The following is a 16,031-nucleotide window of genomic DNA, read 5'->3' as shown; positions in this document are numbered from 1 at the left end:
AAGGGATTATCTATCTTTTAAAACAACAAAAAATCTGGTGTTGACTGTCCCTTTAAAACACGTATTTCTCATACCAATAATGATTTTTTGAGATATATACTCCTCTCTGGATATGCTCAGAATACTAATAGAAAAGCACAGTGTGCACAACTTGTATAAACGAGAGACCATAACTGCTTAATAATACAGAAACAGGTTGTTTTAGAAAACAAAGAAATAAATTAGAGCAAACTAATATAGAGAGTCATTCACTGCATATATTTATTTTGCCTTCCCCTGCCTTTAAAAGGGGATAGGAACATCAAAATTAAACTTGCTTGATTCTGATAGAGCAGATGATTTTAAGACACTTTTAAATTGACTTCTATTTTCAAATGTGCTTGTTCTCTTGGTATCCCTTGTTGAAAATGAATATGCACATATACGTGCGAATACGCACACACACAGACCCCTTAAACCTATTAATCCATCACAGTTTACGACAATTTATTATCGGTAGATCAGGATGCCATTGTGGGAAAATGGAGATAAAATATTGTGCCACTTTGTCAACTCAGCTGTTTTTTACTCTGATTTTGATTACTTTCTTAAATAAAAAAATGGCTGTTCCTATTTCTCCAAAATAAAAATAAATAATAATACAAAAAGAATGAACCCCGTAGTTAAAGTTGTGCTTGGGAGCAGCAAGCAGAAAACAGGTACAAATTGGCAGACACGTGTGACTGCTACTCCTGACCTGATTGCCTGACTGGCCATGTCCTGCTTAATGAGATACTCTAGTAAAAATAAACTTTCATTATTTCATTAGAGCATGAAATAAAATTTTAAAAAAATCAGATTTAATTCCAGTATAAATTTGTACACAAACATATTATATGCACAGTTTTGGGGGAACTTTGGAATAAAAGTCACATGATAGAAGGGGGCAGGTAAATGGAATGACAGTGTCACATGATAGAAGGGGGCAGGTAAATGAAATGACTGTCACATGATAGAAGGCGGTAGGTAAGCGGAATGACAGTCACATGATAGAAGGCGGTAGGTAAACGGAATGACAGTCACATGATAGATGGGGGTAGGTAAACGGAATGACAGTCACATGATAGACGGGACATGTAAATGGAAGGATATTTTTAAATTTGTCCCAAAAAAAATCTACTGCTCACTTGATTTTCAGAGTAAGTGCGGCTGCATAATAGAACTTTATTCACATGTTTAACCCCTTTGGTTAAACACACAGTACGCTTTAGCCAATACTGCAAAATTACATGATATACTGTATATAGGGAGTGCAGAATTATGAGTATTTTGACCACATCATCCTCTTTATGCATGTTGTCTTACTCCAAGCTGTATAGGCTCGAAAGCCTACTACCAATTAAGCATATTAGGTGATGTGCATCTCTGTAATGAGAAGGGGTGTGGTCTAATGACATCAACACCCTATATCAGGTGTGCATAATTATTAGGCAACTTCCTTTCCTTTGGCAAAATGGGTCAAAAGAAGGACTTGACAGGCTCAGAAAAGTCAAAAATAGTGAGATATCTTGCAGAGGGATGCAGCACTCTTAAAATTGCAAAGCTTCTGAAGCGGGATCATCGAACAATCAAGCGTTTCATTCAAAATAGTCAACAGGGTCGCAAGAAGCGTGTGGAAAAACCAAGGCGCAAAATAACTGCCCATGAACTGAGAAAAGTCAAGCGTGCAGCTGCCAAGATGCCACTTGCCACCAGTTTGGCCATATTTCAGAGCTGCAACATCACTGGAGTGCCCAAAAGCACAAGGTGTGCAATACTCAGAGACATGGCCAAGGTAAGAAAGGCTGAAAGACGACCACCACTGAACAAGACACACAAGCTGAAACGTCAAGACTGGGCCAAGAAATATCTCAAGACTGATTTTCTAAGGTTTTATGGACTGATGAAATGAGAGTGAGTCTTGATGGGCCAGATGGATGGGCCCGTGGCTGGATTGGTAAAGGGCAGAGAGCTCCAGTCCGACTCAGACGCCAGCAAGGTGGAGGTGGAGTACTGGTTTGGGCTGGTATCATCAAAGATGAGCTTGTGGGGCCTTTTCGGGTTGAGGATGGAGTCAAGCTCAACTCCCAGTCCTACTGCCAGTTTCTGGAAGACACCTTCTTCAAGCAGTGGTACAGGAAGAAGTCTGCATCCTTCAAGAAAAACATGATTTTCATGCAGGACAATGCTCCATCACACGCGTCCAAGTACTCCACAGCGTGGCTGGCAAGAAAGGGTATAAAAGAAGAAAATCTAATGACATGGCCTCCTTGTTCACCTGATCTGAACCCCATTGAGAACCTGTGGTCCATCATCAAATGTGAGATTTACAAGGAGGGAAAACAGTACACCTCTCTGAACAGTGTCTGGGAGGCTGTGGTTGCTGCTGCACGCAATGTTGATGGTGAACAGATCAAAACACTGACAGAATCCATGGATGGCAGGCTTTTGAGTGCCCTTGCAAAGAAAGGTGGCTATATTGGTCACTGATTTGTTTTTGTTTTGTTTTTGAATGTCAGAAATGTATATTTGTGAATGTTGAGATGTTATATTGGTTTCACTGGTAAAAATAAATAATTGAAATGGGTATATATTTGTTTTTTGTTAAGTTGCCTAATAATTATGCACAGTAATAGTCACCTGCACACACAGATATCCCCCTAAAATAGCTATAACTAAAAACAAACTAAAAACTACTTCCAAAACTATTCAGCTTTGATATTAATGAGTTTTTTGGGTTCATTGAGAACATGGTTGTTGTTCAATAATAAAATTAATCCTCAAAAATACAACTTGCCTAATAATTCTGCACTCCCTGTATATATAAATGCTAATATTCCATAGAGTGAATCCACCCTCCTGGGTCAGCTATATATTTATTTATTATTTTATACCGACTATACACACCAGGATCAGCACTGTGGAGGGAATTTAGAGAGCCTGATCTTGAAAGTAGATTAAGTCATTAGCAGATTTTTAAATAAATATATATATGAGATATTTTAAATAGTGTGCTGGGGTCAAATTGCCCATTTATTATACTTTGTTTTACATCTTTAACAAAAAGAAACATACTTTCATCACAATGGTCTAAAATATTGCTTACAATTATATCTGTGAGTTTATGGGAATATTTAGTTATTTTATACTTACTTCACTAGCGATGTTTCCAGAACATTTGGCGGCCTGGAATGGGAGTGCTTCCATTGTCAGCGTGTGTCCCTGTGCCCGCATTGTCAGCCAAGATTCTTTGTATTTGATCTGCAACATTAAAACGGTAACTTATTAAAAGAACATTTGATGGTCTTTAAATTATTAAATGGACACAAATATTCTGTATTTAATATCTCTCCACTCCTTTGCTCTCCAAATGTCAACATATTTTTTCATTTTACATACAAATCAATGATTCTTGGTTTGAGTGGGATTATAACTAGAAATGTGCACGGGTAAAAATGTGTTTCGTCCATAAGATTTGTTTTCGATCTTTCCCTATGTTTGGTTCAGTCAAATTTATGTTGACATGGGCATTTATTTTGGCTTAATATTAGATTCACTACTGTTATTTCCAAAGGGAACAGCAAATATATACATTTAATTAAAAAAAATCTTACATTATAGAATTTTAATAATTAAAAGAACCTATCTTTCAATGATAACAGAATATACAATTTGCTGATTAAATTTGAGTCAATGGGGTAGATTTAACAAGCAACGGATGCTGCTTTCTACGCTCGAAGTTTCAGGGTCACCTGAAACGTAAATTAAAACCTTTTAGGTGGCGGACTGCAATCATCCTGATCCGATCCGATCGGATGATTGACACCCCCTGCTAGTGGCCGATGCACAAGAAATGCTTGTGCAATGTTAAATGCAGACAGCATATGCTGTCGGCATTTAGCGATGTTGGGCAGACATAAATCGCTACAGTGAATCATGTCTGCCCGGCACTTGTTAAATTGACCCCAATGACTAGCTCACAGGGAAGTCACAAAACTGCATGCTCCAATAGCTCTAGTCAAAGTGATTGAAAATGTCTGAGCTTCCTCTAGTCTTCCACCTCAATATGGTAGGTTAAGGCTTGATCCCACAATCCTGTATGACTAAAATCCAACATTTAGTGCATGACTGTCTATCTCTAATACCAATCATTAGTAATAATATGGCAGGATTGCAGAGGGGACGATGGACACATGAATGGTCAGACCCCCTGTACATCACTGCAAACAAAGGAGCTGATTAGCCAAAAAATATAGCTCTTTCTGTGCCTTTTTTGGTGCCAAACAGTACAAACAAATCAGTTTAGTCAGTTTAGTCAAGCAATCTTTAATTCTTCTCCCATTTTGTCCAATAATGCATTTGGCTCATGGAATCAGCATTAATTTAGATGAATTTATATTAAATGCACATCTCTAGTTATGACTCCTCCCTGTGTCACAGGGCTATTTCTCTATGCCTAGGGTAGCATAGAAACTAAATACACCATGGATTACATTTTATATAACTGTCGACTATAAGTCAGATGAAATATTATATAATAGTTCATTGCATTATTTATTTCTGGGATGGCAAATTGCAGAAGTCATAATGTTGCAGCTAGATATCATCATTGTCATAACTGTCATCAGCTCATCAAGACACAGGTGCCACTGATATCAGGGATGAAACATATTACAAAGGGATTAACCATTACACTGTTTATAACTAAAACCCTATTTATCACAATTAGAGGTTACTGATTAGTGACATTATTAAAGGGCAGTGTCACTGATAGCAAGATCTCTGCCCATAACATTGCAGACACATTATTACTGCAGTTGATATTGGGGCTGCGACAATAGATACTGTATAGAACTGATTTTACTATATGGGATCATAAATAATTTACATGAATGATTGGGTTGAAACAATAAACCAAGCGAAGGGCTAGGAAAGGGATAATTTTGTTAGTGTTATTGAGGTTTGTTTTGGAATTTGTCAAACTTTTTTTTAATTTATTTAATCTATCGATGTCTCTGCCCAAATTCATTAAATAGTTTCATTTTGTCTTGTCAACCAGAAAGCTACCCAGCTGTACACAGAAAAATGGTGCAGCCAGATGTCCTGGTGAGACTGGGAGTTTTAATATCTGCAAAGGCATGCTGATACATAATAATTCAATCTGAAGCTTTCATTAAAAATACCAGCAAACAAGCAAAAATCTATAAAGCTTATATCTGTTCTTTTAAAGACATGGGAGGGAGAAACTGTGAAAATGTATTTGTATTATTCTACCTACAAGCACAGATCCCTATTTTACGGTTTTATTTTAAGATGTATTGATAACCCAGTATAGCAGACTTGCCGACACCTTATCATCAAGGGCTGTAAACAGGACAGAAGGGTAGGAGCTGTTTAAATTCAGATGAATTCATCAAGATCTGTTTGTTCTATTAAAGTGATTAAAAATAGTAATAATACATTTATCTATTGCTTAATGTTAGACCAAAATTGAGTTTAATCCTCTTTACATTCTCTACAAGTTAGTTGATATTTTTGTTATCAATATCTCAAAATGTATTACTCACATCGCTAAGGTTGGCCGCATTTAGCCTGGCCCTGACGTGCTCCGGTAATCCTACGATAGTGGTGTAATGGTGGAGACTGTCTTCTCCTGCTGCTTTGTATAACCGCTAAAAAAAGGCAATATTATTAGTAATCATATCCCATAACTGGCTCAACGAATGTGTGGTGACAAAATAAAACAAATATTCCTTTTTTTTCCATAAATTTAAGGTTTAAGTTTGCGTTGGCCTCCTGAAAATATAGCCACGGAGTGATTGAAAATGTAATTTTGGTCTTTTGTCTTAGAATACACTGGTGTTATAGGCACATTATTCATTTAAAGGGATATGAAAGCCAACATTTTTCTGTCATGATTCAGATAGAGCATGTGATTTTAAACAATTTGTAATTTACTTCTATTATAATTGTTCTTTGTTCTTGTATCTTTTGTTGAAAAGCAGGGGTGTAAGCTTAGGAGCTGACCCATTTCTGGAGCACTATATGGCAGAAGTTTTGCAAGAATGTTATCCATTTGGAAGAGCACTAGAGGTCAGCGCTATTTCCTGCTATATAGTGCACCAGATGCTACCTAGGTATCTCTTCAACACAGAGTATCATGGGGAAAAAAGCAAATTTTATAATAGAAGTTAATTGGAACTTTTTTTGAAATGTTATGTTCTGTCTGAATCACAAAAGGAACATTTTGAGTTTCCTATCCATTTAAAGGGACATTCCAGTCAAAATTTAAATGTACATAGATTTATTACATCTTTGAATAGTAACATATTTGCAAAATACACGTACTGGCAAAAATGCTTCTAGTAAAACTTATTACTGTTTTAGTGTTAACATTTGTCTCTGCACGGGCATGTGAAGCATAGCGAGATATTATCCCTGCACCCACATTTTAAACAATGCTGCTGTGCAGATCATCAGTGGGGCTTGTATCATGTCAGCAATTAACAAACAGTCATTACCAGATGGTACAAGCACCTTAGGCTCTAAGCAAGTGCTGTGTTTAAAATGCTGGTGTACGGTGCATACGTAAATACACTTTTTAAACAGCTGTAGCTTTTATTAGAAGCATTTTTGCTAATACATCTATATTACAAAATTAATTCTGTTCAATACCGAAATACACCCATGTGGTTTCCAATTTTGGCTGGAATATCCCTTTAAGTTATATGTTTATAAACAGTAATACAGATAATATACAAAAAATATATATTTGTTTCATCTTTTAGGTTCATGTTCAATAATTGAAAAAAATGGTGAAATAAGTTAATATAAATGTATAAGTAAACGCTCTATAAAACATACGTATTTCATAAGAAAGTTCATATTGATGTGACAAAAATGCAAACACATTTCTTTTTAAATGACTTTTAGATTCCTTTACTGTTTACTTTTATTATTTAATTTGCTTAGTTATCTTGGTATTCTTTTGTGAAAAATATACCTAGGTAGGCTCAGGAGCCAGTTGCTCTTTGGTGGCTGCACATAAATGCCTCTTTTCATTGGCTTACCAATGTGTTCAGCTATCTCCCGGTAGTGCATTGCTGCTCCTTCAATAATGGATTCCAAGATAATGCAGCAAATTTGATAATAGAATTAATTGGAAATTTGTTTAAATTTTTGTTTATGCTCTATCTGAATCATAAAAAGAACAAAATTGGGTTTCCTGTCCCTTTAAGGATATCTCCATCAACACCAAAACCATTTTCCACCCTTATTACTATTACCTAGCTCTTTAATTTCAAATACAATGATCATAAAATAAATTACTATTAATTAAAGAGACATAAAACTAAAATGGTTAATCATGGCTAATTGTGCATTTATATAGTGTTGGTGTCCCTTTAATGATCTAAGTTATTTGCAGTAAGAAAAACATGTGGGAAGACATTAATTGGGTATTCTACCGTGGGAACCAAAATAAACCAATAATAGTAAACCAGTAAACCAAAATAACCCAAACAATAGTCAATCAGGTAACATCATGATACAAGATTAAAATACTGAGTCCCAAACAGATAAGCTAGACCAGTGTTTTTCAACTCCAGTTCTAGGCATAACAACAGATTTTCATGATATCGGACTAAAAATACATGTAAAATAATCAGCTAATGGGTGACAGCAGGTCAGTAACCATGGTTAATGACCAGGTGATTATTTTACCTGTGCACTAGTTCAGATATCATAAAAATCTGACCTGTTAGTGTGCCTTGATATGAGGGGTTGCACAACACAGAGCTAGACAATATTTTATGTTACTATAACAGTAATGCAGACAGAAATGAGTAGGAGACATATCTATAATCCAGAGAGCAGTACAATTAGATGGGCCTAAATGAAGATTAAATAAAACATGCATACTGTACCTCATTGGTAATCTTATTGCTAAACTTCGCATGGAGTAAGTCCAGGGAGTCAGCAACCGTTGTGTACTTGAACGTATGTGGCTGCTGTCGATATTTGCTCTAAATTAAAATGGAAAAATGAATGCAGTGAGCAGGGCTGGCTTTATACCTGTAGTAGCAAGTTAACCAAATGTTTCTAAGCTTTTCAATATATTAGGTTAACATATAGAATTTTCATATGTTGTTTCCTTATTGTGATTTTTTGTGGGAGACCTAACGTATGTAATTATATTCACATTAATATTCTTAAGTAGTTATTCACTTTATAGCACTAGGGGCCATATACTATAGCTTACTTATTATTTTTCAGTAGATAGACTGCTACCGTAGCGTATAGTATTTAAAAAAAAAAATAGATTGAGTTTTTTGTAGGACATTTTACGTGTTACTAGTTTTTATCACTTAGTATAATTTTATATTTGCTTTTTTCTAATTCACTTAATCTTTATGGGGGTTGTGCACCATAAAGACCTCTATAGTAGTTTAGATTACAACCTATTGCATCTATTCTGTGTAGTTGTAGTGTCCAACAATTTTTTGTCAATATGGGTTCGGGGGTTACCACTTTTGAAATGTTTCTTTATTAAGTCTTTATTGTGGATTTTGATATACGTTTTTTTCTATGCCATTTTAAGGTGATCCCTATGAGCTAGGACATTGATCTATGTGGAAACAGGGGTGTGTGTATATATTTACAGGTGCTTTTTAATTGACTACAAGCCTGATGAACAAACGGTTTGTCATGCTGAGAAAAGTATTGCTGTTTCTACGTTTTTGATAAATCTTCTTTTTTCTACACATCTTCGTATTATTTTTTATTAGTGGACAACTCCAGTGTGTAATGATAGCCACTTATGTTGCTTCCAGGCCTGCCCTTTAGAGATGCACGCACCCAGGATCCCACCCTTTGTGGGCCCCACACTGTCTTTAGAATGAGAGTATGAGAAGGTACAATGCACATTTCTTATTTAGTTTATGAAGAGATGTTTATGGTGTCTTTCTTTATATAGGAACACATTAAATGTTGGGACAGGGGACAAGCCATACAGGGGAGGTGAATAAGGGGGCTGGAATGTTTGTGCAGGGCCCACAAAATTCTAAGAGTGCCCATTGTTACTTTTATTTTTATTTCCTTACTATCTAATGAGATGCCCCTCTGTTCTTTTTCATTTCAGCAGTTTAGATGCAATTCTAAGGTTGGATACAGTTGTATATATACATCTATTTATATTCACCCCAGATTTGACTTTTTTTTTTACAGATGCACGTTTATCACACACATTTTAATCATTACCTCGCTTATGAGAGCAGAAGCGTTCTTTTTCACTTCAATATCTAGAGTTCCTGGTATAATACAGCCAACACCTCTCATGAAGTTTAGGTCAGATCGATAAAGATTCTAGATAACAGGTAACAATGTTATTGTAGTGAGTTAACTAGCAAAGTCACTGATGCTATAATAAAATGAATTATTATAGACTATAGTAACTAATAGACATGTACACAGGCACAAATTTGCTTTGGACTCATCATTTGCCATAAAAAATAAATAACATTTCATGCCAAATTCCTGGGGTCACCTGGTTCAGTTAAATTTTGACAAAATGATTTATTTAACAGAAATGTATTAACTCCTTATTTCCTATGGGGATTGTCATCAGGGTAGTAGAGAAGCAGCTGAACAGCAGTGTAAACGTAAAGTTAAAGTAGTAGCAATTGCTAGTGCTACAAGCCTTAAGCAACTCATTGTTTTTATCAAGGTTAGTATTACCCATAAACAAAAGTAAAGCTTAGACACTAGATTGGTTGAATCAATAAGCTTACAATGAAATTGCTGGATATATTTATTGAATAGTGTATTTTTGAACTTCTTAAACCTTTCTCACCTAAATAGTGTAAATCTGAATTTTTAAACTTTGTTTACGTGCAGAAAAGACTTCCTCGTCCTTACAGTAACAGTTTTAATGGCATGAATTAATGAGTTCATTTTTTTTTTTTTGCTTCACCGTTATTCGTTCCTTTGTTTATTAGATAATGAGGATGCTTGTTTTGAAACAAATTCAAGAAATACACCAAAATAAGTGATCTTTCCATTAGTCCAAATCTAGTAACTAATACCAATTTTTTTTTATCAATTTATTTATTTATTAATGTGTTTATTTAATTATTTAATTATTTAATTCTTTACCTCACTCTGAAGTTCATAGGCTTTCTTAGCAGTCATTATTCTAAGGTCATCGGAAAGGGCAGTATAGCTGTGTAGTAGGTGTCTATAGTCTTGGTCACTGACCAGTGACTGCGCTTTCCTAGCATGCACCAGGTTCACCATATCCATAGGCAAACGGAATTGAGTTTTACTCTGCTCGAAGCCCTTCTTGTACTGTACCTGTAAAGATGTAGGCAAAACACCAGCACATGGATTACTGACTCATTAAACGTACACAACTGTAGCTGCTCTGCAAATACCGGTAACATGTACAACATCAAACAGGTCCAGATGGTATTTGAAGTTTATAAATCTAAGCCCTTTGGTTATAAAATAAACACAAAATAAATTCATGTTTGGGAAATAATTTACTCAAACATTTGCAGTTGAGTTCTGTTCAAGAACACTTTTTGCACAAGTAATATCCCCAGTTAATAAAACACAAAGCTTGTGTCAAACAGTAATGGATGGAAAGAGATACAACTTACTGAGGTGAGCTTTGGAGTAGAAAAAAATAGAGCAGACAGGAGCACAGGATACGTAACTGGGGTTTGAGTGCTGTATGTTTCATTATTAGAATGCTCTGTAAACGTGTTTCTCAACAGCCGGGTCGCGGCCCACTACCGGGTCACGATTGTCCTGCTAGTGGGCCGCAAGCTGACAAACCGCCACTGCTCACTCTGACAGGTCCGCGCTCCACACATCTGAAATACCAGATTGGCCTGTCAGAGTGCCGTTGAGCATGTAGCGGTGGTTCAGCAGCAGTATGATGAGGTGAAGATGGAACAGACCTCAGGTAAGTAAGTTCACTGACACCAATGAAGTTTGTATTTAAAGGGATAGTCAACACCTGCGGTAACTTAAGGCCATACCATAGATCCGAAATAGAAGATGCAGCTACACCGCTTCGCTGTTGATGAGCTCTAACGGTATTTGAGTAATCACTGAAAATACATAGGTTTATTCCTTGAAAATAAGGCTGCCAAACTTCCCCCCACTATTACGTATAAACTTTCTTTTTAATTGAATCCTCCAATCGCAATGACATCCTCGGTCGGTTTGCGAACGTGCAGAAGATAATGCGCATGCGCATTATCAAAACAGAACCATCAACCTTTGAAAAATGAACGAGCATCTGAAAACATCAGAGAAGGGAACGAAGGAGGAGGGGGAGGAGTTTGTCAGTCATGTTTTCAAGGAATAAGTATATGTATTTTCGGTGATTACTCAAATACCGCTAGAGCTCATCAACATCGATGCGGTGTAGCTGCATCTTCTATTCTGGATCTATGGTATGGCCCTAAGTTACCGTGGGTGTTGACTGTCCCTTTAAGCTATACTGACCCGGTGGCACTAATGCATTTATATATATATGTGTGTGCATGTAAATACTGTATATATATATATAAATATATATATATATATATATATACACAGTATATATATATATATATATATATATGTGTGTGTGTGTGTGTGTAAATACATATATATATGTGTTTGTGTGTAAATATATCTCTCCTACTCAAAATAAGCAAAATGGTTCTAGTCTGTGGCCCTAAGATGAATTATTTAGTATTCTATATGTAGACACACAAATAAATTACTTTTAAAGAGACAGTAAACACTTGTTATTACAAGTCATTTCTGTTGCGCTCTAGAATAACATATCAGCCTAGTCTAAACATGTTTACATAAAATGTGCATCTTGTTTGCTGTAATTGTTTTCAATAGTCAAACTCCACCCATTATATGCCTCATTTGAAGGAGCCAATCCATGCTTCAGTCTGCAACTCCCAAGGCTAGCCACAGTCATATTGTTAGCATTAAGTACATTGTTTTGCATTTCTTGACTGCTAGAGTCAATTAGTTAAATGTATGTAGCAGTGTTAGCTTCAATACGTCAGACGTGGGCTTTTTACAGTTATGAGAATTAGAAATTGTCACAACTAAATTACATGAATATGAGGCAAGATACAAAAAAAGTATATTGCAAAGTTATTTTGCTATTCATAACTAAACCTTTAGATTAAATCCCAAGGTGTTTATTTAAAGCTAAACTCTCAACAGTATCTTTGTCTCTATCACAAAAACCAGCAGTTTCCTTCCTTTTAATTTGCTAAAGAATTGAAATAACTTACATTACTGAGCAGAGATGATGCGTGAACAGAATGCGCAATACTCATATCATCTTCTACTCTGCGCAGACCGAGCATCTTGCCTTTGGTTTTCTCAAAATCTTCTTTATACTTATGCTGGAAAACACACATTTGTTCATACAAAAGAAGACACATTAATAAAATATACAGAAGTGAAGCCTAAACCCATAATCTCTAACTATTCTGCATGGATATTTTACTTGTAATGATGCACAGTTGGACATTCCTATCAGCGCAGTTGTATAAGTGTTTTATAGGACATATGCAAACCAGGGAGCTATTGAAAAGCACAAGAATTTAGACCTAGATAGATTATGTGCAAACAGAAACTATTTTATCCCACCTGGCAGATAATAGGTTAAAGGTACAATATAATGTATTAGAATAGCTTATTACAGCAATAAAGTTATATCTAAATGTATTTAGTAGTCACATATATATCACAGAAATCTTTTCTACGGTACAAATGTTTGTTTCATGTTCTATAGCTCCTTGCTGTGCTTAAAAAATGTAATCCATCAGATAATCTGGTTATAAATATAATTGTATCTTGGTTCGGAATTAGACTTTAGTTACTCTTTCTCTTGCAGCCCCTGTCACCAGCTATATGCCTACATTACACCTAAGAGTAGCCCTGAAGTCACACCAGCTATATGCCTACATCACACCTAAGAGTAGCCCTGAAGTCACACCAGCTATATGCCTACATCACACCTAAGAGTAGCCCTGAAATCACACCAGCTATATGCCTACATCACACCTAAGAGTAGCCCTGAAATCACACCAGCTATATGCCTACATCACACCTAAGAGTAGCCCTGAAGTCACACCAGCTATATGCCTACATCACACCTAAGAGTAGCCCTGAAATCACACCAGCTATATGCCTACATCACACCTAAGAGTAGCCCTGAAGTCACACCAGCTATATGCCTATTGCCTAGCCTACATCATACCTGAGATTATCCCTGAAGTCACACCAGCTATATGCATACATCACAAATGAGAGTAGCCCTGTAGTCACACCAGCTATATGCCTACATCACACCTGAGATTAGCCCTGAAGTCACACCAACTTTATGCCTATTGCCTACATCACACCTGAGATTAGCCCTGAAGTCACCCCAGCTATATGCCTACATCACACCTGAGAGTAGCCCTGAAGTCACACCAGCTATATGCCTACATCACACCTGAGAGTAGCCCTGAAGTCACACCAGCCATATGCCTACATCACACCTGAGATTAGCCCTGAAGTCACACCAGCTTTATGCCTATTGCCTACATCACACCTGAGATTAGCCCTGAAGTCACCCCAGCTATATGCCTACATCACACCTGAGAGTAGCCCTGAAGTCACACCAGCTATATGCCTACATCACACCTGGGAGTAGCCCTGAAGTCAAACCAGCCATATGCCTACATCACACCTGAGATTAGCCCTGAAGTCACACCAGCTATATGCCTACATCACACATGAGATTAGCCTTGAAGTCACACCAGCTATATGCCTACATCACACCTGAGAGTAGCCCTGACCTCACACAAGCTATATGCCTACATCACACCTGAGATTAGCCCTGAAGTCACACCAGCTATATGCCTACATCACACATGAGATTAGCCTTGAAGTCACACCAGCTATATGCCTACATCACACCTGAGATTAGCCCCGAAGTCACACCAGCTATATGCCTACATCACACATGAGATTAGCCTTGAAGTCACACCAGCTATATGCCTACATCACACCTGAGAGTAGCCCTGACCTCACACAAGCTATATGCCTACATCACACCTGAGAGTAGCCCTGAAGTCACACCAGCTCTATGCCTACATCACACCTGAAAGTAGCCCTGAAGTCACACCAGCCATATGCCTATTGCCTACATCACACCTGAGATTAGCCTTGAAGTCACACCAGCCATATGCCTACATCATACCTGAGATTAGCCCTGGCGTCAAACCAGCTATATGCCTACATCACACCTGAGATTAGCCCTGAAGTCACACCAGCCATATGCCTACATCATACCTGAGATTAGCCCTGAAGTCACACCAGCCATATGCCTACATCATACCTGAGATTAGCCCTGAAGTCCCACCAGCTATATGCCTACATCACACCTGAGATTAGCCCTGAAGTCACACCAGCTATATGCCTACATGACACCTGAGAGTAGCCCTGAAGTCACACCAGCCATATGCCTACATCACACCTGAGATTAGCCCTGAAGTCACACCAGCCATATGCCTACATCACATCTGAGATTAGCCCTGAAGTCACACCAGCTATATGCCTACATCATACCTGAGATTAGCACTGAAGTCACACCAGCTATATGCCTACATCACACCTGAGATTAGCCCTGAAGTCACACCAGCTATATGCCTACATCACACCTGAGATTAGCCCTGAAGTCACACCAGCTATATGCCTACATCACACCTGAGAGTAGCCCTGAAGTCACACCAGCCATATGCCTACATCACACCTGAGATTAGCCCTGAAGTCACACCAGCCATATGCCTACATCACATCTGAGATTAGCCCTGAAGTCACACCAGACATATGTCTACATAACACTTGAGAGTAGTCCTGAAGTCACACCAGCCATATGCCTACATAACACCTGAGATTAGCCCTGAAGTCACACCAGCTATATGGCTACATCATACCTGAGATTAGCCCTGAAGTCACACGAGCTATATGCCTACATCACACCTGAGATTAGCCCTGAAGTCACACCAGCTATATGCCTATATCACACCTGAGAGTAGCCCTGAAGTCTCACCAGCCATATGCCTACATCATACCTTAGATTAGCCCTGAAGTCACACAAACTATATGCCTACATCACACCTGAGATTAGCCCTGAAGTCACACCAGCTATATGCCTACATCACACCTGAGAGTAGCCCTGAAGTCACACCAGCCATATGCCTACATCACACCTGAGATTAGCCCTGAAGTCACACCAGCTATATGCATACATCACACCTGAGATTATCCCTGAATTCACACTAGATATATGCCTACATCACACCTGAAAATAGCGCTGAAGTCAAACCAGCTATATGCCTATTGCCTACATCACACCTGAGATTAGCCTTGAAGTCACACCAGCCATATGTCTACATCATACCTGAGATTAGCCCTGAAGTCACACCAGTTATATGCCTACATCACACCTGAGAGTAGCCCTGAAGTCACACCATCTATATGCCTACATCACACCTGAGAGTAGCCCTGAAGTCACACCAGCCATATGCCTACATCATACCTGAGATTAGCCCTGAAGTCACACCAGCTATATGCATACATCACACCTGAGATTATCCCTGAATTCATACCAGATATATGCCTACATCACACCTGAAAATAGCCCTGAAGTCAAACCAGCTATATGCCTATTGCCTACATCACACTTGAGATTAGCCCTGAAGTCACACCAGCTATATGCCTACATCACACCTGATATTAGCCCTGAAGTCACACCAACTATATGCCTACATCACACCTGAGATTAGCCCTGCAGTCACACCAGCTATATGCCTATTGCCTACATCACACCTGAGATTAGCCTTGAAGTCACACCAGCCATATGCCTACATCACACATGAGATTAGCCCTGAAGTCACACCAGCTATATGCCTACATCACACCTGAGAGTAGCCCTGAAG

The 16,031-nt window shown here is 37.9% G+C and overlaps 1 protein-coding gene across 3 annotated transcripts in view; it reads right to left on the bottom strand.

Moving 5' to 3' along the window:
• NRAP (nebulin related anchoring protein) overlaps window positions 1–16,031 on the bottom strand; it is a 195,688-nt gene that overhangs the window by 34,169 nt on the left and 145,488 nt on the right. For all 3 annotated transcript variants that reach the window (XM_053692704.1, XM_053692702.1, XM_053692703.1), the window contains 6 exons: window positions 12,330–12,443; window positions 10,171–10,368; window positions 9,277–9,381; window positions 7,944–8,042; window positions 5,586–5,690; window positions 3,172–3,279 (listed from right to left, as the gene is read on the bottom strand). In XM_053692704.1, coding sequence (XP_053548679.1) covers window positions 3,172–3,279; window positions 5,586–5,690; window positions 7,944–8,042; window positions 9,277–9,381; window positions 10,171–10,368; window positions 12,330–12,443 — 729 coding nt within the window. The remainder of the gene's footprint in view (window positions 1–3,171; window positions 3,280–5,585; window positions 5,691–7,943; window positions 8,043–9,276; window positions 9,382–10,170; window positions 10,369–12,329; window positions 12,444–16,031) is intronic.

This window comes from Bombina bombina, chromosome 9 (assembly GCF_027579735.1).
Source record: "Bombina bombina isolate aBomBom1 chromosome 9, aBomBom1.pri, whole genome shotgun sequence".
Lineage (NCBI taxonomy): Eukaryota > Metazoa > Chordata > Amphibia > Anura > Bombinatoridae > Bombina > Bombina bombina.
Note: the sequence above shows the minus strand (reverse complement) of the source record. Positions and strands in the feature narration are given on the sequence as shown.